Genomic DNA, 27,505 nt, shown 5'->3' with positions numbered 1-27,505 from the left:
TACATTGCAGTGAGACTTATTCATCGCCCGTAACAGAATAAGTGGGCCTGATGAACAGTTCTCTAGGAATATGTGCACTGTGAAGTGTTGAGTGAAAACACTGGCCCATAACGGCCGCTACTCCTTTCCCCTAAACATAAATAAACACATAGGAAAGAGGCAAAGCAATACAACTGGATGCTGAATAGTGTCCATTGGACTGCAAATTATTCTGATGTGAAGTACTGTAGAATGACAATTACTGCATTGTAATGAAAAGCCTCTACATTTTTGAGTGACTGGAATCTCTGTCTAGGGGAGCGCATCTCAGATATCCAACTATAATAGTAGGTAACAAGTACTTACATTGTCATGCTGGATGTGGCGCAACAGTCGTAGTTCCCGGTAGGCCCGTTTAGCATGGATCAGGGACTGAAATGGACGATAGAGCTTCTTAATGGCCACCTTCTCCTTGGTCTGCTGGTCAATAGCAGAACTAATAAATGAGACAAGGTCAGAAGACAAAGTACATTAGTGCTGGATATAACAATTATGTCTCAGACTAGATAGACTGGTTTACTCTCAATAACAACAGACTGTGGGGGATATAGATAGAATGCTTTATTCTCAATAGCAACAGACTGTGGGGGATATAGATATAATGGTTTACTCTCAATAGAAACAGACTGTGGAGGATGTAGATAGAATGGTTCACTCTCAATAGCAACAGACTGTGGGGGATATAGATAGAATGGTTTACTCTCAATAGCAACAGACTGTGGGGGATATAGATATAATGGTTTACTCTCAATAGCAACAGACTGTGGGGGATATAGATAGAATGGTTTACTCTCAATTGAAACAGACTGTGGGGGATATAGATAGAATGGTTCACTCTCAATAGCAACAGACTGTGGGGGATATAGATAGAATGGTTTACTCTCAATAGAAACAGACTGTGGGGATATAGATAGAATGGTTTACTCTCAATAGCAACAGACTGTGGGGGATATAGATAGAATAGTTCACTCTCAATAGCAACAGACTGTGGGGGATATAGATAGAATGGTTCACTCTCAATAGCAACAGACTGTGGGGGATATAGATAGAATGGTTTACTCTCAATAGCAACAGACTGTGGGGGATATAGATAGAATGGTTTACTCTCAATAGCAACAGACTGTGGGGATATAGATAGAATGGTTCACTCTCAATAGCAACAGACTGTGGGGATATAGATAGAATGGTTCACTCTCAATAGCAACAGACTGTGGGGGATATAGATAGAATGCTTTACTCTCAATAGCAACAGACTGTGGGGGATATAGATAGAATGCTTTACTCTCAATAGCAACAGACTGTGGGGGATATAGATAGAATGGTTTACTCTCAATAGCAACAGACTGTGGGGGATATAGATAGAATGGTTTACTCTCAATAGCAACAGACTGTGGGGGATATAGATAGAATGGTTTACTCTCAATAGCAACAGACTGTGGGGGATATAGATATAATGGTTTACTCTCAATAGAAACAGACTGTGGGGATATAGATAGAATGGTTTACTCTCAATAGCAACAGACTGTGGGGGATATAGATAGAATGGTTTACTCTCAATAGCAACAGACTGTGGGGGATAGAGATAGAATGGTTTACTCTCAATAGCAACAGACTGTGGGGGATATAGATAGAATGGTTTACTCTCAATAGCAACAGACTGTGGGGGATAGAGATAGAATGGTTTACTCTCAATAGCAACAGACTGTGGGGGATATAGATAGAATGGTTTACTCTCAATAGCAACAGACTGTGGGGGATATAGATATAATGGTTTACTCTCAATAGCAACAGACTGTGGGGGATATAGATAGAATGGTTTACTCTCAATTGAAACAGACTGTGGGGGATATAGATATAATGGTTTACTCTCATTAGCAACAGACTGTGGGGGATATAGATAGAATGGTTCACTCTCAATAGCAACAGACTGTGGGGGATATAGATAGAATGGTTCACTCTCAATAGCAACAGACTGTGGGGGATATGGTTAGAATGGTTTACTCTCAATAGCAACAGACTGTGGGGGATATAGATATAATGGTTTACTCTCAATAGCAACAGACTGTGGGGGATATAGATAGAATGGTTTACTCTCAATAGCAACAGACTGTGGGGGATAGAGATAGAATGGTTTACTCTCAATAGCAACAGACTGTGGGGGATATAGATAGAATGGTTTACTCTCAATAGCAACAGACTGTGGGGGATATAGATATAATGCTTTACTCTCAATAGCAACAGACTGTGGGGGATATAGATAGAATGGTTTACTCTCAATTGAAACAGACTGTGGGGGATATAGATATAATGGTTTACTCTCAATAGCAACAGACTGTGGGGGATATAGATATAATGGTTTACTCTCAATAGCAACAGACTGTGGGGGATATAGATAGAATGGTTTACTCTCAATTGAAACAGACTGTGGGGGATATAGATATAATGGTTTACTCTCATTAGCAACAGACTGTGGGGGATATAGTTAGAATGGTTTACTCTCAATAGCAACAGACTGTGGGGGATATAGATAGAATGGTTTACTCTCAATTGAAACAGACTGTGGGGGATATAGATATAATGGTTTACTCTCATTAGCAACAGACTGTGGGGGATATAGTTAGAATGGTTTACTCTCAATAGCAACAGACTGTGGGGGATATAGATAGAATGGTTTACTCTCAATAGCAACAGACTGTGGGGGATATAGATAGAATGGTTTACTCTCAATAGCAACAGACTGTGGGGGATATAGATAGAATGGTTCACTCTCAATAGCAACAGACTGTGGGGGATATAGATAGAATGGTTTACTCTCAATAGCAACAGACTGTGGGGGATATAGATAGAATGGTTTACTCTCAATAGCAACAGACTGTGGGGGATATAGATAGAATGGTTTACTCTCAATTGAAACAGACTGTGGGGGATATAGATAGAATGGTTCACTCTCAATAGCAACAGACTGTGGGGGATATAGATAGAATGGTTTGCTCTCAATTGAAACAGACTGTGGGGGATATAGATAGAATGGTTTACTCTCAATAGCAACAGACTGTGGGGGATATAGATAGAATGGTTCACTCTCAATAGCAACAGACTGTGGGGGATATAGATAGAATGGTTTACTCTCAATAGCAACAGTCTGTGGGGGATATAGATAGAATGGTTTACTCTCAATAGCAACAGACTGTGGGGGATATAGATAGAATGGTTCACTCTCAATAGCAACAGACTGTGGGGGATATAGATAGAATGGTTCACTCTCAATAGCAACAGACTGTGGGGGATATAGATAGAATGGTTCACTCTCAATAGCAGCAGACTGTGGGGATATAGATAGAATGGTTTACTCTCAATAGCAACAGACTGTGGGGATATAGATAGAATGGTTTACTCTCAATAGCAACAGACTGTGGGGGATATAGATAGAATGGTTCACTCTCAATAGCAACAGACTGTGGGGGATATAGATAGAATGGTTCACTCTCAATAGCAACAGACTGTGGGGGATATAGATAGAATGGTTCACTCTCAATAGCAACAGACTGTGGGGGATATGGTTAGAATGGTTTACTCTCAATAGCAACAGACTGTGGGGGATATAGATATAATGGTTTACTCTCAATAGCAACAGACTGTGGGGGATATAGATAGAATGGTTTACTCTCAATAGCAACAGACTGTGGGGGATAGAGATAGAATGGTTTACTCTCAATAGCAACAGACTGTGGGGGATATAGATAGAATGGTTTACTCTCAATAGCAACAGACTGTGGGGGATATAGATATAATGGTTTACTCTCAATAGCAACAGACTGTGGGGGATAAAGATAGAATGGTTTACTCTCAATTGAAACAGACTGTGGGGGATATAGATATAATGGTTTACTCTCAATAGCAACAGACTGTGGGGGATATAGATAGAATGGTTTACTCTCAATAGCAACAGACTGTGGGGGATAGAGATAGAATGGTTTACTCTCAATAGCAACAGACTGTGGGGGATATAGATAGAATGGTTTACTCTCAATAGCAACAGACTGTGGGGGATATAGATAGAATGGTTCACTCTCAATAGCAACAGACTGTGGGGGATATAGATAGAATGGTTCACTCTCAATAGCAACAGACTGTGGGGGATATGGTTAGAATGGTTTACTCTCAATAGCAACAGACTGTGGGGGATATAGATAGAATGGTTTACTCTCAATAGCAACAGACTGTGGGGGACTGATAGAATGGTTTACTCTCAATAGCAACAGACTGTGGGGATAGAGATAGAATGGTTTACTCTCAATAGCAACAGACTGTGGGGATATAGATAGAATGGTTTACTCTCAATAGCAACAGACTGTGGGGATATAGATATAATGGTTTACTCTCAATAGCAACAGACTGTGGGGGATATAGATAGAATGGTTTACTCTCAATAGCAACAGACTGTGGGGGATATAGATATAATGGTTTACTCTCAATAGCAACAGACTGTGGGGGATATAGATAGAATGGTTTACTCTCAATAGCAACAGACTGTGGGGGATATAGATAGAATGGTTTACTCTCAATTGAAACAGACTGTGGGGGATATAGATATAATGGTTTACTCTCAATAGCAACAGACTGTGGGGGATATAGATAGAATGGTTTACTCTCAATAGCAACAGACTGTGGGGGATATAGATAGAATGGTTTACTCTCAATTGAAACAGACTGTGGGGGATATAGATATAATGGTTTACTCTCATTAGCAACAGACTGTGGGGGATATAGTTAGAATGGTTTACTCTCAATAGCAACAGACTGTGGGGGATATAGATAGAATGGTTTACTCTCAATAGCAACAGACTGTGGGGGATATAGATAGAATGGTTTACTCTCAATAGCAACAGACTGTGGGGGATAGAGATAGAATGGTTTACTCTCAATAGCAGCAGACTGTGGGGATATAGATAGAATGGTTTGCTCTCAATTGAAACAGACTGTGGGGGATATAGATAGAATGGTTTACTCTCAATAGCAACAGACTGTGGGGGATATAGATAGAATGGTTCACTCTCAATAGCAACAGACTGTGGGGGATATAGATAGAATGGTTCACTCTCAATAGCAACAGTCTGTGGGGGATATAGATAGAATGGTTTACTCTCAATAGCAACATACTGTGGGGGATATAGATAGAATGGTTCACTCTCAATAGCAACAGACTGTGGGGGATATAGATAGAATGGTTCACTCTCAATAGCAACAGACTGTGGGGGATATAGATAGAATGGTTCACTCTCAATAGCAACAGACTGTGGGGGATATAGATAGAATGGTTTACTCTCAATAGCAACAGACTGTGGGGGATATAGATAGAATGGTTTACTCTCAATAGCAACAGACTGTGGGGGTATAGATAGAATGGTTCACTCTCAATAGCAACAGACTGTGGGGGATATAGATAGAATGGTTCACTCTCAATAGCAACAGACTGTGGGGGATATAGATAGAATGGTTCACTCTCAATAGCAACAGACTGTGGGGGATATGGTTAGAATGGTTTACTCTCAATAGCAACAGACTGTGGGGGATATAGATATAATGGTTTACTCTCAATAGCAACAGACTGTGGGGGATATAGATAGAATGGTTTACTCTCAATAGCAACAGACTGTGGGGGATATAGATAGAATGGTTTACTCTCAATAGCAACAGACTGTGGGGGATATAGATAGAATGGTTTACTCTCAATAGCAACAGACTGTGGGGGATATAGATATAATGGTTTACTCTCAATAGCAACAGACTGTGGGGGATATAGATAGAATGGTTTACTCTCAATAGCAACAGACTGTGGGGATATAGATAGAATGGTTTACTCTCAATAGCAACAGACTGTGGGGGATATAGATAGAATGGTTTACTCTCAATAGCAACAGACTGTGGGGGATATAGATAGAATGGTTTACTCTCAATAGCAACAGACTGTGGGGGATATAGATAGAATGGTTTACTCTCAATAGCAACAGACTGTGGGGATATAGATAGAATGGTTTACTCTCAATAGCAACAGACTGTGGGGGATATAGATAGAATGGTTTACTCTCAATTGAAACAGACTGTGGGGGATATAGATATAATGGTTTACTCTCATTAGCAACAGACTGTGGGGGATATAGATAGAATGGTTCACTCTCAATAGCAACAGACTGTGGGGGATATAGATAGAATGGTTTACTCTCAATAGCAACAGACTGTGGGGGATATAGATAGAATGGTTTACTCTCAATAGCAACAGACTGTGGGGGATATAGATAGAATGGTTTACTCTCAATAGCAACAGACTGTGGGGGATATAGATAGAATGGTTTTAGCAACAGACTGTGGGGATATAGATAGAATGGTTTACTCTCAATAGCAACAGACTGTGGGGGATATAGATAGAATGGTTTACTCTCAATAGCAACAGACTGTGGGGATATAGATAGAATGGTTTACTCTCAATAGCAACAGACTGTGGGGGATATAGATAGAATGGTTTACTCTCAATAGCAACAGACTGTGGGGATATAGATAGAATGGTTTACTCTCAATAGCAACAGACTGTAGGGGGATATAGATAGAATGGTTTACTCTCAATAGCAACAGACTGTGGGGGATATAGATAGAATGGTTTACTCTCAATAGCAACAGACTGTGGGGGATATAGATAGAATGGTTTACTCTCAATAGAACAGACTGTGGGGGATATAGATAGAATGGTTTACTCTCAATAGCAACAGACTGTGGGGATATAGATAGAATGGTTTACTCTCAATAGCAACAGACTGTGGGGATATAGATAGAATGGTTCACTCTCAATAGCAACAGACTGTGGGGGATATAGATAGAATGGTTCACTCTCAATAGCAACAGACTGTGGGGGATATAGATAGAATGGTTCACTCTCAATAGCAACAGACTGTGGGGATATAGATAGAATGGTTCACTCTCAAATGGCAACAGACTGTGGGGGATATAGATAGAATGGTTTACTCTCAATAGCAACAGACTGTGGGGATATAGATAGAATGGTTTACTCTCAATAGCAACAGACTGTGGGGGATATAGATAGAATGGTTTACTCTCAATAGCAACAGACTGTAGAATGGATCAATAGCAACAGACTGTGGGGAATAGTTTACTCTCAATAGCAACAGACTGTGGGGATATAGATAGAATGGTTTACTCTCAATAGCAACAGACTGTGGGGATATAGATAGAATGGTTTACTCTCAATAGCAACAGACTGTGGGGGATATAGATAGAATGGTTTACTCTCAATAGCAACAGACTGTGGGGGATATAGATAGAATGGTTTACTCTCAATAGCAACAGACTGTGGGGGATATAGATAGAATGGTTTACTCTCAATAGCAACAGACTGTGGGGATATAGATAGAATGGTTTACTCTCAATAGCAACAGACTGTGGGGGATATAGATAGAATGGTTTACTCTCAATTAGCAACAGACTGTGGGGGGATATATGGTTTTCTCATTAGCAACAATGGTTTAGAATGGTTTCTCAATAGCAACAGACTGTGGGGGATATAGATAGAATGGTTTACTCTCAATAGCAACAGACTGTGGGGGATATAGATAGAATGGTTTACTCTCAATAGCAACAGACTGTGGGGGATAGAGATAGAATGGTTTACTCTCAATAGCAGCAGACTGTGGGGATATAGATAGAATGGTTTGCTCTCAATTGAAACAGACTGTGGGGGATATAGATAGAATGGTTTACTCTCAATAGCAACAGACTGTGGGGGATATAGATAGAATGGTTCACTCTCAATAGCAACAGACTGTGGGGGATATAGATAGAATGGTTCACTCTCAATAGCAACAGTCTGTGGGGGATATAGATAGAATGGTTTACTCTCAATAGCAACATACTGTGGGGGATATAGATAGAATGGTTCACTCTCAATAGCAACAGACTGTGGGGGATATAGATAGAATGGTTCACTCTCAATAGCAACAGACTGTGGGGGATATAGATAGAATGGTTCACTCTCAATAGCAACAGACTGTGGGGGATATAGATAGAATGGTTCACTCTCAATAGCAACAGACTGTGGGGGATATAGATAGAATGGTTTACTCTCAATAGCAACAGACTGTGGGGGATATAGATAGAATGGTTTACTCTCAATAGCAACAGACTGTGGGGGATATAGATAGAATGGTTTACTCTCAATAGCAACAGACTGTGGGGGATATAGATAGATGGTTTACTCTCAATAGCAACAGACTGTGGGGGATATAGATAGAATGGTTTACTCTCAATAGCAACAGACTGTGGGGGATATAGATAGAATGGTTTACTCTCAATAGCAACAGACTGTGGGGGATATAGATAGAATGGTTTACTCTCAATTGAAACAGACTGTGGGGGATATAGATATAATGGTTTACTCTCATTAGCAACAGACTGTGGGGGATATAGATAGAATGGTTTACTCTCAATAGCAACAGACTGTGGGGGATATAGATAGAATGGTTTACTCTCAATAGCAACAGACTGTGGGGGATATAGATAGAATGGTTTTTACTCTCAATAGCAACAGACTGTGGGGGATATAGATAGAATGGTTTACTCTCAATAGCAGCAGACTGTGGGGATATAGATAGAATGGTTTGCTCTCAATTGAAACAGACTGTGGGGGATATAGATAGAATGGTTTACTCTCAATAGCAACAGACTGTGGGGGATATAGATAGAATGGTTTACTCTCAATAGCAACAGACTGTGGGGGATATAGATAGAATGCTTCACTCTCAATAGCAACAGACTGTGGGGATATAGATAGAATGGTTTACTCTCAATAGCAACATACTGTGGGGGATATAGATAGAATGGTTTACTCTCAATAGCAACAGACTGTGGGGGATATAGATAGAATGGTTCACTCTCAATAGCAACAGACTGTGGGGATATAGATAGAATGGTTTACTCTCAATAGCAACAGACTGTGGGGATATAGATAGAATGGTTTACTCTCAATAGCAACAGACTGTGGGGGATATAGATAGAATGGTTACTCTCAATAGCAACAGACTGTGGGGGATATAGATAGAATGGTTTACTCTCAATAGCAACAGACTGTGGGGGATATAGATAGAATGGTTTACTCTCAATAGCAACAGACTGTGGGGGATATAGATAGAATGGTTTACTCTCAATAGCAACAGACTGTGGGGGATATAGATAGAATGGTTTACTCTCAATAGCAACAGACTGTGGGGATATAGATAGAATGGTTTACTCTCAATAGCAACAGACTGTGGGGGATATAGATAGAATGGTTTACTCTCAATAGCAACAGACTGTGGGGGATATAGATAGAATGGTTTACTCTCAATAGCAACAGACTGTGGGGGATATAGATAGAATGGTTTACTCTCAATAGCAACAGACTGTGGGGGATATAGATAGAATGGTTTACTCTCAATAGCAACAGACTGTGGGGGATATAGATAGAATGGTTTACTCTCAATAGCAACAGACTGTGGGGGATATAGATAGAATGGTTTACTCTCAATAGCAACAGACTGTGGGGGATATAGATAGAATGGTTTACTCTCAATAGCAACAGACTGTGGGGATATAGATAGAATGGTTTACTCTCAATAGCAACAGACTGTGGGGGATATAGATAGAATGGTTTACTCTCAATAGCAACAGACTGTGGGGGATATAGATAGAATGGTTTACTCTCAATAGCAACAGACTGTGGGGATATAGATAGAATGGTTTACTCTCAATAGCAACAGACTGTGGGGGATATAGATAGAATGGTTTACTCTCAATAGCAACAGACTGTGGGGGATATAGATAGAATGGTTTACTCTCAATAGCAACAGACTGTGGGGGATATAGATAGAATGGTTTACTCTCAATAGCAACAGACTGTGGGGATATAGATAGAATGGTTTACTCTCAATAGCAACAGACTGTGGGGGATATAGATAGAATGGTTTACTCTCAATAGCAACAGACTGTGGGGGATATAGATAGAATGGTTTACTCTCAATAGCAACAGACTGTGGGGGATATAGATAGAATGGTTTACTCTCAATAGCAACAGACTGTGGGGATATAGATAGAATGGTTTACTCTCAATAGCAACAGACTGTGGGGGATATAGATAGAATGGTTTACTCTCAATAGCAACAGACTGTGGGGGATATAGATAGAATGGTTTACTCTCAATAGCAACAGACTGTGGGGGATATAGATAGAATGGTTTACTCTCAATAGCAACAGACTGTGGGGGATATAGATAGAATGGTTCACTCTCAATAGCAACAGACTGTGGGGATATAGATAGAATGGTTTACTCTCAATAGCAACAGACTGTGGGGGATATAGATAGAATGGTTTACTCTCAATAGCAACAGACTGTGGGGGATATAGATAGAATGGTTTACTCTCAATAGAAACAGACTGTGGGGGATATAGATAGAATGGTTTACTCTCAATAGCAACAGACTGTGGGGATATAGATAGAATGGTTTCACTCTCAATAGCAACAGACTGTGGGGGATATAGATAGAATGGTTTACTCTCAATAGCAACAGACTGTGGGGGATAGAGATAGAATGGTTTACTCTCAATAGCAACAGACTGTGGGGGATATAGATAGAATGGTTTACTCTCAATAGCAACAGACTGTGGGGGATATAGATAGAATGGTTTACTCTCAATAGCAACAGACTGTGGGGGATATAGATAGAATGGTTTACTCTCAATAGCAACAGACTGTGGGGGATATAGATAGAATGGTTTACTCTCAATAGCAACAGACTGTGGGGGATATAGATAGAATGGTTTACTCTCAATAGCAACAGACTGTGGGGGATATAGATAGAATGGTTTACTCTCAATAGCAACAGACTGTGGGGGATATAGATAGAATGGTTTACTCTCAATAGCAACAGACTGTGGGGGATATAGATAGAATGGTTTACTCTCAATAGCAACAGACTGTGGGGATATAGATAGAATGGTTTACTCTCAATAGCAACAGACTGTGGGGATATAGATAGAATGGTTTACTCTCAATAGCAACAGACTGTGGGGGATATAGATAGAATGGTTTACTCTCAATAGCAACAGACTGTGGGGGATATAGATAGAATGGTTTACTCTCAATAGCAACAGACTGTGGGGGATATAGATAGAATGGTTTACTCTCAATAGCAACAGACTGTGGGGGATATAGATAGAATGGTTTACTCTCAATAGCAACAGACTGTGGGGGATATAGATAGAATGGTTTACTCTCAATAGCAACAGACTGTGGGGGATATAGATAGAATGGTTCACTCTCAATAGCAACAGACTGGGGGATATAGATAGAATGGTTTCACTCTCAATAGCAACAGACTGTGGGGATATAGATAGAATGGTTTACTCTCAATAGCAACAGACTGTGGGGATATAGATAGAATGGTTTTACTCTCAATAGCAACAGACTGTGGGGGATATAGATAGAATGGTTTACTCTCAATAGCAACAGACTGTGGGGGATATAGATAGAATGGTTTACTCTCAATAGCAACAGACTGTGGGGGATATAGATAGAATGGTTTACTCTCAATAGCAACAGACTGTGGGGGATATAGATAGAATGGTTTACTCTCAATAGCAACAGACTGTGGGGGATATAGATAGAATGGTTTACTCTCAATAGCAACAGACTGTGGGGTTTACTCTCAGTAGATATAGATAGAATGGTTTACTCTCAATAGAAACAGACTGTGGGGATATAGATAGAATGGTTCACTCTCAATAGCAACAGACTGTGGGGATATAGATAGAATGGTTTACTCTCAATAGCAACAGACTGTGGGGGATATAGATAGAATGGTTTACTCTCAATAGCAACAGACTGTGGGGATATAGATAGAATGGTTTACTCTCAATAGCAACAGACTGTGGGGGATATAGATAGAATGGTTTACTCTCAATAGCAACAGACTGTGGGGGATATAGATAGAATGGTTTACTCTCAATAGCAACAGACTGTGGGGGATATAGATAGAATGGTTTACTCTCAATAGCAACAGACTGTGGGGGATATAGATAGAATGGTTCACTCTCAATAGCAACAGACTGTGGGGGATATAGATAGAATGGTTTACTCTCAATAGCAACAGACTGTGGGGATAGAGATAGAATGGTTCACTCTCAATAGCAACAGACTGTGGGGGATATAGATAGAATGGTTCACTCTCAATAGCAACAGACTGTGGGGATATAGATAGAATGGTTTACTCTCAATAGCAACAGACTGTGGGGGATATAGATAGAATGGTTCACTCTCAATAGCAACAGACTGTGGGGATATAGATAGAATGGTTTACTCTCAATAGCAACAGACTGTGGGGATATAGATAGAATGGATATAGCAACAGACTGTGGGGAATAGGTTACTCTCAATAGCAACAGACTGTGGGGGGATATAGACTGTAGCAACAGGGGGGATATAGATAGAATGGTTTACTCTCAATAGCAACAGACTGTGGGGGATATAGATAGAATGGTTTACTCTCAATAGCAACAGACTGTGGGGGATATAGATAGAATGGTTTACTCTCTCAGACTGTGGGGGATATAGATAGAATAGCAACAGACTGTGGGGGATATAGATAGAATGGTTTACTCTCAATAGCAACAGACTGTGGGGGATATAGATAGAATGGTTTACTCTCAATAGCAACAGACTGTGGGGGATATAGATAGAATGGTTTACTCTCAATAGCAACAGACTGTGGGGGATATAGATAGAACAGACTGTTTACTCAATAGCAACAGACTGTGGGGGATATAGATAGAAGTTTACTCTCAATAGCAACAGACTGTGGGGGATATAGATAGAATGGTTCACTCTCAATAGCAACAGACTGTGGGGGATATAGATAGAATGGTTTACTCTCAATTGAAACTGTGGGGGATATAGATAGAAGATTTACTCTCAATGCAACAGACTGTGGGGGATTAGATAGAATGGTTTACTCTCAATACTCTCAATAGCAACAGCAACAGACTGTGGGGGATATAGATAGAATGGTTTACTCTCAATAGCAACAGACTGTGGGGGATAACAGACTGTACTCTCAATAGGGATATAGATAGAATGGTTTACTCTCAATAGCAACAGACTGTGGGGGATATAGATAGAATGGTTTACTCTCAATAGCAACAGACTGTGGGGATATAGATAGAATGGTTCACTCTCAATAGCAACAGACTGTGGGGGATATAGATAGAATGGTTTACTCTCAATAGCAACAGACTGTGGGGGATATAGATAGAATGGTTTACTCTAGCAACAGACTGTGGGGGATATAGGAATGGTTTACTCTCAATAGCAACAGACTGTGGGGGATATAGATAGAATGGTTTACTCTCAATAGCAACAGACTGTGGGGATATAGATAGAATGGTTTACTCTCAATAGCAACAGACTGTGGGGGATATAGATAGAATGGTTTACTCTCAATAGCAACAGACTGTGGGGGATATAGATAGAATGGTTACTCTCAATAGCAACAGACTGTGGGGATATAGATAGAATGGTTTACTCTCAATAGCAACAGACTGTGGGGGATATAGATAGAATGGTTTACTCTCAATAGCAACAGACTGTGGGGATATAGATAGAATGGTTTACTCTCAATAGCAACAGACTGTGGGGGATATAGATAGAATGGTTTACTCTCAATAGCAACAGACTGTGGGGGATATAGATAGAATGGTTCACTCTCAATAGCAACAGACTGTGGGGGATATAGATAGAATGGTTTACTCTCAATAGCAACAGACTGTGGGGGATATAGATAGAATGGTTTACTCTCAATAGCAACAGACTGTGGGGGATATAGATAGAATGGTTTACTCTCAATAGCAACAGACTGTGGGGGATATAGATAGAATGGTTTACTCTCAATAGCAACAGACTGTGGGGATATAGATAGAATGGTTTACTCTCAATAGCAACAGACTGTGGGGGATATAGATAGAATGGTTTACTCTCAATAGCAAACAGAGATATAGATAGAATGGTTTACAATAGCAACAGACTGTGGGGGATATAGATAGAATGGTTTACTCTCAATAGCAACAGACTGTGGGGGATATAGATAGAATGGTTTACTCTCAATAGCAACAGACTGTGGGGATATAGATAGAATGGTTTACTCTCAATAGCAACAGACTGTGGGGGATATAGATAGAATGGTTTACTCTCAATAGCAACAGACTGTGGGGGATATAGATAGAATGGTTTACTCTCAATAGCAACAGACTGTGGGGGATATAGATAGAATGGTTTACTCTCAATAGCAACAGACTGTGGGGGATATAGATAGAATGGTTTACTCTCAATAGAAGCAACAGACTGTGGGGGATATAGATAGAATGGTTTACTCTCAATAGCAACAGACTGTGGGGATATAGATAGAATGGTTTACTCTCAATAGCAACAGACTGTGGGGGATATAGATAGAATGGTTTACTCTCAATAGCAACAGACTGTGGGGATATAGATAGAATGGTTTACTCTCAATAGCAACAGACTGTGGGGATATAGATAGAATGGTTTACTCTCAATAGCAACAGACTGTGGGGATATAGATAGAATGGTTCACTCTCAATAGCAACAGACTGTGGGGATATAGATAGAATGGTTTACTCTCAATAGCAACAGACTCATTAGCAACAGACTGGGGGATATAGATAGAATGGTTTACTCTCAATAGCAACAGACTGTGGGGGATATAGATAGAATGGTTTACTCTCAATAGCAACAGACTGTGGGGGATATAGATAGAATGGTTCTCTCTAGCAACAGACAGATAGCAACAGACTGTGGGGATATAGATAGAATGGTTTACTCTCAATAGCAACAGACTGTGGGGGATATAGATAGAATGGTTTACTCTCAATAGCAACAGACTGTGGGGATATAGATAGAATGGTTTACTCTCAATAGCAACAGACTGTGGGGGATATAGATAGAATGGTTCACTCTCAATAGCAACAGACTGTGGGGATATAGATAGAATGGTTTACTCTCAATAGAAACAGACTGTGGGGATATATAGAAGATAGAATGGAATGGTTTACTCTCAATAGCAACAGACTGTGGGGGATATAGATAGAATGGTTTACTCTCAATAGCAACAGACTGTGGGGATATAGATAGAATGGTTTACTCTCAATAGCAACAGACTGTGGGGGGATATAGATAGAATGGTTTACTCTCAATAGCAACAGACTGTGGGGATATAGATAGAATGGTTACTCTCAATAGCAACAGACTGTGGGGATATAGATAGAATGGTTCACTCTCAATAGCAACAGACTGTGGGGATATAGATAGAATGGTTTACTCTCAATAGCAACAGACTGTGGGGGATATAGATAGAATGGTTTACTCTCAATAGCAACAGACTGTGGGGGATATAGATAGAATGGTTTACTCTCAATAGCAACAGACTGTGGGGGATATAGATATAATGGTTTACTCTCAATAGCAACAGACTGTGGGGGATATAGATAGAATGGTTTACTCTCAATAGCAACAGACTGTGGGGGATATAGATAGAATGGTTTACTCTCAATAGCAACAGACTGTGGGGGATATAGATAGAATGGTTTACTCTCAATAGCAACAGACTGTGGGGGATATAGATAGAATGGTTTACTCTCAATAGCAACAGACTGTGGGGGATATAGATAGAATGGTTTACTCTCAATAGCAACAGACTGTGGGGGATATAGATAGAATGGTTTACTCTCAATAGCAACAGACTGTGGGGGATATAGATAGAATGGTTCACTCTCAATAGCAACAGACTGTGGGGGATATAGATAGAATGGTTTACTCTCAATAGCAACAGACTGTGGGGATATAGATAGAATGGTTTACTCTCAATAGCAACAGACTGTGGGGGATATAGATAGAATGGTTTACTCTCAATAGCAACAGACTGTGGGGGATATAGATAGAATGGTTTACTCTCAATAGCAACAGACTGTGGGGGATATAGATAGAATGGTTTACTCTCAATAGCAACAGACTGTGGGGGATATAGATAGAATGGTTCACTCTCAATAGCAACAGACTGTGGGGATATAGATAGAATGGTTTACTCTCAATAGCAACAGACTGTGGGGGATATAGATAGAATGGTTTACTCTCAATAGCAACAGACTGTGGGGGATATAGATAGAATGGTTTACTCTCAATAGCAACAGACTGTGGGGGGGATATAGATAGAATGGTTTACTCTCAATAGCAACAGACTGTGGGGATATAGATAGAATGGTTTACTCTCAATAGCAACAGACTGTGGGGGATATAGATAGAATGGTTTACTCTCAATAGCAACAGACTGTGGGGGATATAGATAGAATGGTTTACTCTCAATAGCAACAGACTGTGGGGGATATAGATAGAATGGTTTTACTCTCAATAGCAACAGACTGTGGGGGATATAGATAGAATGGTTTACTCTCAATAGCAACAGACTGTGGGGGATATAGATAGAATGGTTTACTCTCAATAGCAACAGACTGTGGGGGATATAGATAGAATGGTTTACTCTCAATAGCAACAGACTGTGGGGATATAGATAGAATGGTTTACTCTCAATAGCAACAGACTGTGGGGGATATAGATAGAATGGTTTACTCTCAATAGCAACAGACTGTGGGGGATATAGATAGAATGGTTTACTCTCAATAGCAACAGACTGTGGGGATATAGATAGAATGGTTTTACTCTCAATAGCAACAGACTGTGGGGATATAGATAGAATGGTTTACTCTCAATAGCAACAGACTGTGGGGGATATAGATAGAATGGTTTACTCTCAATAGCAACAGACTGTGGGGATATAGATAGAATGGTTTACTCTCAATAGCAACAGACTGTGGGGGATATAGATAGAATGGTTTACTCTCAATAGCAACAGACTGTGGGGGATATAGATAGAATGGTTTACTCTCAATAGCAACAGACTGTGGGGGATATAGATAGAATGGTTTACTCTCAATAGCAACAGACTGTGGGGATATAGATAGAATGGTTACTCTCAATAGCAACAGACTGTGGGGGATATAGATAGAATGGTTTACTCTCAATAGCAACAGACTGTGGGGGATATAGATAGAATGGTTTACTCTCAATAGCAACAGACTGTGGGGGATATAGATAGAATGGTTTACTCTCAATAGCAACAGACTGTGGGGGATATAGATAGAATGGTTTACTCTCAATAGCAACAGACTGTGGGGATATAGATAGAATGGTTTACTCTCAATAGCAACAGACTGTGGGGGATATAGATAGAATGGTTTACTCTCAATAGCAACAGACTGTGGGGATATAGATAGAATGGTTTACTCTCAATAGCAACAGACTGTGGGGGATATAGATAGAATGGTTTACTCTCATATAGCAACAGACTGTGGGGGATATAGATAGAATGGTTTACTCTCAATAGCAACAGACTGTGGGGATATAGATAGAATGGTTTACTCTCAATAGCAACAGACTGTGGGGGATATAGATAGAATGGTTTACTCTCAATAGCAACAGACTGTGGGGGATATAGATAGAATGGTTTACTCTCAATAGCAACAGACTGTGGGGATATAGATAGAATGGTTTACTCTCAATTGAAACAGACTGTGGGGGATATAGATAGAATGGTTTACTCTCAATAGCAACAGACTGTGGGGATATAGATAGAATGGTTCACTCTCAATAGCAACAGACTGTGGGGATATAGATAGAATGGTTCACTCTCAATAGCAACAGTCTGTGGGGGATATAGATAGAATGGTTTACTCTCAATAGCAACAGACTGTGGGGGATATAGATAGAATGGTTCACTCTCAATAGCAACAGACTGTGGGGGATATAGATAGAATGGTTCACTCTCAATAGCAACAGACTGTGGGGATATAGATAGAATGGTTTACTCTCAATAGCAACAGACTGTGGGGATATAGATAGAATGGTTTACTCTCAATAGCAACAGACTGTGGGGATATAGATAGAATGGTTTACTCTCAATAGCAACAGACTGTGGGGGATATAGATAGAATGGTTTACTCTCAATAGAAGCAACAGACTGTGGGGGATATAGATAGAATGGTTTACTCTCAATAGAAACAGACTGTGGGGGATATAGATAGAATGGTTTACTCTCAATAGCAACAGACTGTGGGGATATAGATAGAATGGTTTACTCTCAATAGCAACAGACTGTGGGGATATAGATAGAATGGTTTACTCTCAATAGCAACAGACTGTGGGGATATAGATAGAATGGTTTACTCTCAATAGCAACAGACTGTGGGGATATAGATAGAATGGTTTACTCTCAATAGCAACAGACTGTGGGGGATATAGATAGAATGGTTTACTCTCAATAGCAACAGACTGTGGGGGATATAGATAGAATGGTTTACTCTCAATAGCAACAGACTGTGGGGGATATAGATAGAATGGTTTACTCTCAATAGCAACAGACTGTGGGGGATATAGATAGAATGGTTTTAGCAACTCTCAATAGCAACAGACTGTGGGGGATATAGATAGAATGGTTTACTCTCAATAGCAACAGACTGTGGGGATATAGATAGAATGGTTTACTCTCAATAGCAACAGACTGTGGGGGATATAGATAGAATGGTTTACTCTCAATAGCAACAGACTGTGGGGATATAGATAGAATGGTTTACTCCCCAGCAACAGACTCAATAGCAACAGACTGTGGGGATATAGATAGAATGGTTTACTCTCAATAGCAACAGACTGTGGGGATATAGATAGAATGGTTTACTCTCAATAGCAACAGACTGTGGGGGATATAGATAGAATGGTTTACTCTCAATAGCAACAGACTGTGGGGGATATAGATAGAATGGTTTACTCTCAATAGCAACAGACTGTGGGGGATATAGATAGAATGGTTTACTCTCAATAGCAACAGACTGTGGGGGATATAGATAGAATGGTTTACTCTCAATAGCAACAGACTGTGGGGGATATAGATAGAATGGTTTACTCTCAATAGCAACAGACTGTGGGGATATAGATAGAATGGTTTACTCTCAATAGCAACAGACTGTGGGGATATAGATAGAATGGTTTACTCTCAATAGCAACAGACTGGGGGGGGAATGGTTTATTAGCAACAGACTGTGGGGGATATATAATGGTTTACTCTCAATAGCAACAGACTGTGGGGGATATAGATAGAATGGTTTACTCTCAATAGCAACAGACTGTGGGGATATAGATAGAATGGTTTACTCTCAATAGCAACAGACTGTGGGGGATATAGGGGATGGTTTACTCTATAGCAACAGACTGTATAATGAATTTACTCTCAATAGCAACAGACTGTGGGGATATAGATAGAATGGTTTACTCTCAATAGCAACAGACTGTGGGGGATATAGATAGAATGGTTTACTCTCAATAGCAACAGACTGTGGGGGATATAGATAGAATGGTTACTCTCAATAGCAACAGACTGTGGGGGATATAGATAGAATGGTTACTCTCAATAGCAACAGACTGTGGGGGATATAGATAGAATGGTTCACTCTCAATAGCAACAGACTGTGGGGGATATAGATAGAATGGTTTACTCTCAATAGCAACAGACTGTGGGGGATATAGATAGAATGGTTTACTCTCAATAGCAACAGACTGTGGGGATATAGATAGAATGGTTTACTCTCAATAGCAACAGACTGTGGGGGATATAGGGATATAGATAGAATGGTTTACTCTCAATAGCAACAGACTGTGGGGGATATAGATAGAATGGTTTACTCTCAATAGCAACAGACTGTGGGGATATAGATAGAATGGTTTACTCTCATAGCAACAGACTGTGGGGATATAGATAGAATGGTTCACTCTCAATAGCAACAGACTGTGGGGATATAGATAGAATGGTTCACTCTCAATAGCAACAGACTGTGGGGGATATAGATAGAATGGTTTACTCTCAATAGCAACAGACTGTGGGGATATAGATAGAATGGTTTACTCTCAATAGCAACAGACTGTGGGGGATATAGATAGAATGGTTCACTCTCAATAGCAACAGACTGTGGGGATATAGATAGAATGGTTTACTCTCAATAGCAACAGACTGTGGGGATATAGATAGAATGGTTTACTCTCAATAGCAACAGACTGTGGGGGATATAGATAGAATGGTTTACTCTCAATAGCAACAGACTGTGGGGATATAGATAGAATGGTTTACTCTCAATAGCAACAGACTGTGGGGGATATAGATAGAATGGTTTACTCTCAATAGCAACAGACTGTGGGGGATATAGATAGAATGGTTCACTCTCAATAGCAACAGACTGTGGGGATATAGATAGAATGGTTTACTCTCAATAGCAACAGACTGTGGGGGATATAGATAGAATGGTTCACTCTCAATAGCAACAGACTGTGGGGGATATAGATAGAATGGTTTACTCTCAATAGCAACAGACTGTGGGGGATATAGATAGAATGGTTTACTCTCAATAGCAACAGACTGTGGGGATATAGATAGAATGGTTCACTCTCAATAGCAACAGACTGTGGGGGATATAGATAGAATGGTTTACTCTCAATAGCAACAGACTGTGGGGGATATAGATAGAATGGTTTACTCTCAATAGCAACAGACTGTGGGGGATATAGTTAGAATGGTTTACTCTCAATAGCAACAGACTGTGGGGGATATAGATAGAATGGTTTACTCTCAATAGCAACAGACTGTGGGGGATATAGATAGAATGGTTTACTCTCAATAGCAACAGACTGTGGGGGATATAGATAGAATGGTTTACTCTCAATAGCAACAGACTGTGGGGATATAGATAGAATGGTTTACTCTCAATAGAAACAGACTGTGGGGATATAGATAGAATGGTTTACTCTCAATAGCAACAGACTGTGGGGGATATAGATAGAATGTTTTTACTCTCAATAGCAACAGACTGTGGGGATATAGATAGAATGGTTTACTCTCAATAGCAACAGACTGTGGGGATATAGATAGAATGGTTTACTCTAGCAACAGACTGTGGGGATATAGATAGAATGGTTTACTCTCAATAGCAACAGACTGTGGGGGATATAGATAGAATGGTTTACTCTCAATAGCAACAGACTGTGGGGGATATAGATAGAATGGTTTACTCTCAATAGCAACAGACTGTGGGGATATAGATAGAATGGTTTACTCTCAATAGCAACAGACTGTGGGGGATATAGATAGAATGGTTTACTCTCAATAGCAACAGACTGTGGGGATATAGATAGAATGGTTTACTCTCAATAGAAACAGACTGTGGGGATATAGATAGAATGGTTTACTCTCAATAGCAACAGACTGTGGGGATATAGATAGAATGGTTTACTCTCAATAGCAACAGACTGTGGGGATATAGATAGAATGGTTTACTCTCAATAGCAACAGACTGTGGGGGATATAGATAGAATGGTTTACTCTCAATAGCAACAGACTGTGGGGATATAGATAGAATGGTTTACTCTCAATAGCAACAGACTGATATAGATAGAATGGTTTACTCTCAATAGCAACAGACTGTGGGGGATATAGATAGAATGGTTTACTCTCAATAGCAACAGACTGTGGGGATATAGATAGAATGGTTTACTCTCAATAGCAACAGACTGTGGGGGGGATATAGATAGAATGGTTTACTCTCAATAGCAACAGACTGTGGGGGATAGAATAGACTCTAGAAACAGATGGTTTACTCTCAATTAGCAACAGACTGTGGGGGATATAGATAGAATGGTTTACTCTCAATAGCAACAGACTGTGGGGGATATAGATAGAATGGTTTACTCTCAATAGCAACAGACTGTGGGGGATATAGATAGAATGGTTTACTCTCAATAGAAACAGACTGTGGGGGATATAGATAGAATGGTTTACTCTCAATAGCAACAGACTGTGGGGATATAGATAGAATGGTTTACTCTCAATAGCAACAGACTGTGGGGGGGGATATAGATAGAATGGTTTACTCTCAATAGCAACAGACTGTGGGGGATATAGATAGAATGGTTTACTCTCAATAGCAACAGACTGTGGGGGATATAGATAGAATGGTTTACTCTCAATAGCAACAGACTGTGGGGATATAGATAGAATGGTTTACTCTCAATAGCAACAGACTGTGGGGATATAGATAGAATGGTTCACTCTCAATAGCAACAGACTGTGGGGATATAGATAGAATGGTTCACTCTCAATAGCAACAGACTGTGGGGATATAGATAGAATGGTTTACTCTCAATAGCAACAGACTGTGGGGGATATAGATAGAATGGTTTACTCTCAATAGCAACAGACTGTGGGGATATAGATAGAATGGTTTACTCTCAATAGCTCAAAGCAACAGACTGTGGGGGATATAGATAGAATGGTTTACTCTCAATAGCAACAGACTGTGGGGGATATAGATAGAATGGTTTACTCTCAATAGCAACAGACTGTGGGGATATAGATAGAATGGTTTACTCTCAATAGAAACAGACTGTGGGGATATAGATAGAATGGTTTACTCTCAATAGCAACAGACTGTGGGGGATATAGATAGAATGGTTCACTCTCAATAGCAACAGACTGTGGGGGATATAGATAGAATGGTTTACTCTCAATAGCAACAGACTGTGGGGGATATAGATAGAATGGTTTACTCTCAATAGCAACAGACTGTGGGGGATATAGATAGAATGGTTTACTCTCAATAGCAACAGACTGTGGGGGATATAGATAGAATGGTTTACTCTCAATAGCAACAGACTGTGGGGGGATATAGATAGAATGGTTTACTCTCAATAGCAACAGACTGTGGGGGATATAGATAGAATGGTTTACTCTCAATAGCAACAGACTGTGGGGGATATAGATAGAATGGTTTACTCTCAATAGCAACAGACTGTGGGGGATATAGATAGAATGGTTTACTCTCAATAGCAACAGACTGTGGGGGATATAGATAGAATGGTTTACTCTCAATAGCAACAGACTGTGGGGATATAGATAGAATGGTTTACTCTCAATTAGCAACAGACTGTGGGGGATATAGATAGAATGGTTTACTCTCAATAGCAACAGACTGTGGGGGATATAGATAGAATGGTTTACTCTCAATAGAAACAGACTGTGGGGGATATAGATAGAATGGTTTACTCTCAATAGAAACAGACTGTGGGGGATATAGATAGAATGGTTCACTCTCAATAGCAACAGACTGTGGGGATATAGATAGAATGGTTCACTCTCAATAGCAACAGACTGTGGGGATATAGATAGAATGGTTCACTCAATAGCAACAGACTGTGGGGATAGATAGAATGGTTTACTCTCAATAGCAACAGACTGTGGGGGATATAGATAGAATGGTTTACAATAGCAACAGACTGTGGGGGATATCAATAGCACTCTCAACAGCAACAGACTGTGGGGGATATAGATAGAATGGTTCACTCTCAATAGCAACAGACTGTGGGGATATAGATAGAATGGTTTACTCTCAATAGCAACAGACTGTGGGGGATATAGATAGAATGGTTTACTCTCAATAGCAACAGACTGTGGGGATATAGATAGAATGGTTTACTCTCAATAGCAACAGACTGTGGGGGATATAGATAGAATGGTTTACTCTCAATAGCAACAGACTGTGGGGGATATAGATAGAATGGTTTACTCTCAATAGCAACAGACTGTGGGGGATATAGATAGAATGGTTTACTCTCAATAGCAACAGACTGTGGGGATATAGATAGAATGGTTTACTCTCAATAGCAACAGACTGTGGGGGATATAGATAGAATGGTTTACTCTCAATAGCAACAGACTGTGGGGGATATAGATAGAATGGTTTACTCTCAATAGCAACAGACTGTGGGGGATATAGATAGAATGGTTTACTCTCAATAGCAACAGACTGTGGGGGATATAGATAGAATGGCAACAGACTGTGGGGATATAGATAGAATGGTTTCTCAATAGCAACAGACTGTGGGGGATATAGATAGAATGGTTTACTCTCAATAGAAACAGACTGTGGGGATATAGATAGAATGGTTTACTCTCAATAGCAACAGACTGTGGGGGATATAGATAGAATGGTTTACTCTCAATAGCAACAGACTGTGGGGGATATAGATAGAATGGTTTACTCTCAATAGCAACAGACTGTGGGGGATATAGATAGAATGGTTTACTCTCAATAGCAACAGACTGTGGGGGATATAGATAGAATGGTTTACTCTCAATTAGCAACAGACTGTGGGGGATATAGATAGAATGGTTTACTCTCAATAGCAACAGACTGTGGGGGATATAGATAGAATGGTTTACTCTCAATAGCAACAGACTGTGGGGGATATAGATAGAATGGTTTACTCTCAATAGCAACAGACTGTGGGGGATATAGATAGAATGGTTTACTCTCAATAGCAACAGACTGTGGGGATATAGATAGAATGGTTTACTCTCAATAGCAACAGACTGTGGGGGATATAGATAGAATGGTTTACTCTCAATAGCAACAGACTGTGGGGATATAGATAGAATGGTTTACTCTCAATAGCAACAGACTGTGGGGGATATAGATAGAATGGTTTACTCTCAATAGCAACAGACTGTGGGGATATAGATAGAATGGTTCACTCTCAATAGCAACAGACTGTGGGGATATAGATAGAATGGTTCACCTCAATAGCAACAGATATAGATAGAATGGTTCACTCTCAATAGCAACAGACTGTGGGGGATATAGATAGAATGGTTTACTCTCAATAGCAACAGACTGTGGGGATATAGATAGAATGGTTTACTCTCAATAGCAACAGACTGTGGGGGATATAGGGGATATAGATAGAATAGGTTTACTCTCAATTGAAACAGACTGTGGGGGATATAGATAGAATGGTTCACTCTCAATAGCAACAGACTGTGGGGGATATAGTTAGAATGGTTTACTCTCAATAGAAACAGACTGTGGAGGATGTAGATAGAATGGTTCACTCTCAATAGCAACAGACTGTGGGGGATATAGATAGAATGGTTTACTCTCAATAGCAACATACTGTGGGGGATATAGATAGAATGGTTCACTCTCAATAGCAACAGACTGTGGGGGATATAGATAGAATGGTTCACTCTCAATAGCAACAGACTGTGGGGGATATAGATAGAATGGTTCACTCTCAATAGCAACAGACTGTGGGGGATATAGATAGAATGCTTTACTCTCAATAGCAACAGACTGTGGGGGATATAGATAGAATGGTTTACTCTCAATAGCAACAGACTGTGGGGGATATAGTTAGAATGGTTTACTCTCAATAGCAACAGACTGTGGGGGATATAGATAGAATGGTTTACTCCAGTGGAGGCTGCTGAGGGGAGGACGGCTAATAATAATGGCTGGAACGGAGCAAATGGAATGGCATGTGTTTGATGTATTTTATACCATGCCACTAATTCCGCCATTACCGCCATTACCACGAGCCCATCCTCCCCAATTAAGGTGTCACCAACCTCCTGTGGTTTACTCTCAATACCAAGTCATCAAAGACTGCAAAATCTTTGATTGACTTTTATGTCAGAGTTTGACAAATTATCATCTGAAGTCCTACAAATAACATTTGATTTCAGACATTCCATATGACCTATATCTGGCAGAGGTATAACTGGGTTTCAATATTACAGGGCTTGCTCCAGGTTGGGAGAGCAAAATTCTTGTCTTATCTCGAAACCTGCTTCAACTTGCTTATTTGCTTGAGGAAATACAATAGTGCCTCTGTTAGCAATGACCAGTCTATTCAGTATCGAACAAATGCAACAAAAAAACGGTCAAAATCCAATAATGTAGAGTTTTGGATTTTATTGAAAATAAATAAACAATAATAGGCTAAGGGAAAGTTGTTCCTTCCATTATTTTTTATTTTCTACATATTTGAGACATGACTGAGATTGAGAACAACTGTATTTATACAGAGGTATATTCTAAAGAATACAAACACATGCTGGTTTGGCATAAAGTTATTCCTGCAAGGCCTCCCAATAATTACCCGTTCACCCAAAGGGTTTGTGCTATCCTTGGGATATCCCTACCCCCATTGAAGTTTACATTTTACATGGAGAAGGAAAGGGTTAAGAATATGGTTTGGTAAGGGATATGGTTAAGGTTAGGGTAAGGGTAGGGGTAAAGGTTAGGGTAAGGGTTAAGGTTAGGGTTAGGGTTTAGGGTTTAGGGTAGTGATGTTCCAAGAATCCCAGAATGCACTGACCGTTCACAAAGTCAACTCACCATACTGTCCCGTAAGCACCTGAGCCAACAGCTTTCAGTGCGGTATATTGCTCCGGAACCTCCCATGTTGTTTTCTGTATTTCCAGTCTAAGGAAACCTTTCTTCACGGGCGATTCCATTTTGTCAATACAAAATGTCCCTTTAGTTCAAACCAGTGAGGTACCTATTGGAAATCTGTAATCGCTTTAAGATTTGGAAATGACAGGTAAGCAAAGGTAGCTGGGAGACGCCCACCCTGAGGGTGCGTTCGTAATTTCACTCTGGTTATCTACTACGATTTCAGAGCTCTCCTCTGTTTGTGCCAGAGTGCAGAATAACTTCTGACTTTATGAATATGGCCGGTGTCAGTAAATGTAGGCAAAAAAGCGTAATTCAATTATTGCCAGCAGCACAGTTACAGTCACCAACAGGCTGGATAACATGAAACCAGCCTAATCATCTCTGCTAGGGGGAGTAAAATGATCAAAGTAAGGTGTTTTCTTATTTGTGTCTGGAAGTAGTTAGCATGCTAGCCAAGTTAGCCTTTTAGCTTGGTTGCTTGACTGCCATTGTAAGGTCAGAACGCTCTGATCAACCCTACTCCTAGGCCAGAGCGTCCAATGTGCGCTCTGAACACTTCGAGAACGCAATGCTTTGAATTTAGGAACAGACAATCTGACAATGCTCTGAATTTATGAATGCCCAGAGCGCAATCTGAGCACACTCTGGCACTCCAGATTGAATTTATAAACACACCACATCTTGTCCTTTCCGCTGTACTGCAATGTGTAAACAGTCACCTGTCAGAGGCTCTGTATACCTCCTACCGCCTTGAATCATCAACATTAACTAATCTCTGATTACCCATACTTTTAAAGCAACACTAAGTAAAACAATTGGGGGGGGGGGGGGGACAATGGAGGAATCTCTTTTAAGCATTTCAACAGTGCTCATTCATGATACTCACAAACATCACATCTATAGGCTTTAAAACTTCTTATGGCTGGGATCGATATGACAGCAGCCAGTGAAAGTGCAGGGCGCCAAATTCAAA

General features: G+C 40.1%; 1 protein-coding gene across 1 annotated transcript in view; it reads right to left on the bottom strand.

Annotated features, from left to right (window-relative positions):
• The window catches only part of LOC115132526 (mitogen-activated protein kinase 14A-like), a 39,633-nt gene extending 12,891 nt beyond the window's left edge, over window positions 1-26,742 (bottom strand). The window contains exons 1-2 of the mRNA XM_065020907.1: window positions 26,473-26,742; window positions 346-475 (exon numbers count right to left, since the gene is read on the bottom strand). Of these exons, the coding sequence (XP_064876979.1) occupies window positions 346-475; window positions 26,473-26,591 (249 nt within the window). The 5' untranslated portion in view covers window positions 26,592-26,742. The remainder of the gene's footprint in view (window positions 1-345; window positions 476-26,472) is intronic.
• Between the last annotated feature and the right edge of the window lie 763 nt (window positions 26,743-27,505).

The sequence above is a fragment of the Oncorhynchus nerka genome, linkage group LG7 (assembly GCF_034236695.1).
Source record: "Oncorhynchus nerka isolate Pitt River linkage group LG7, Oner_Uvic_2.0, whole genome shotgun sequence".
NCBI lineage: Eukaryota > Metazoa > Chordata > Actinopteri > Salmoniformes > Salmonidae > Oncorhynchus > Oncorhynchus nerka.
This window is presented reverse-complemented; position numbering and strand designations above follow the sequence as displayed.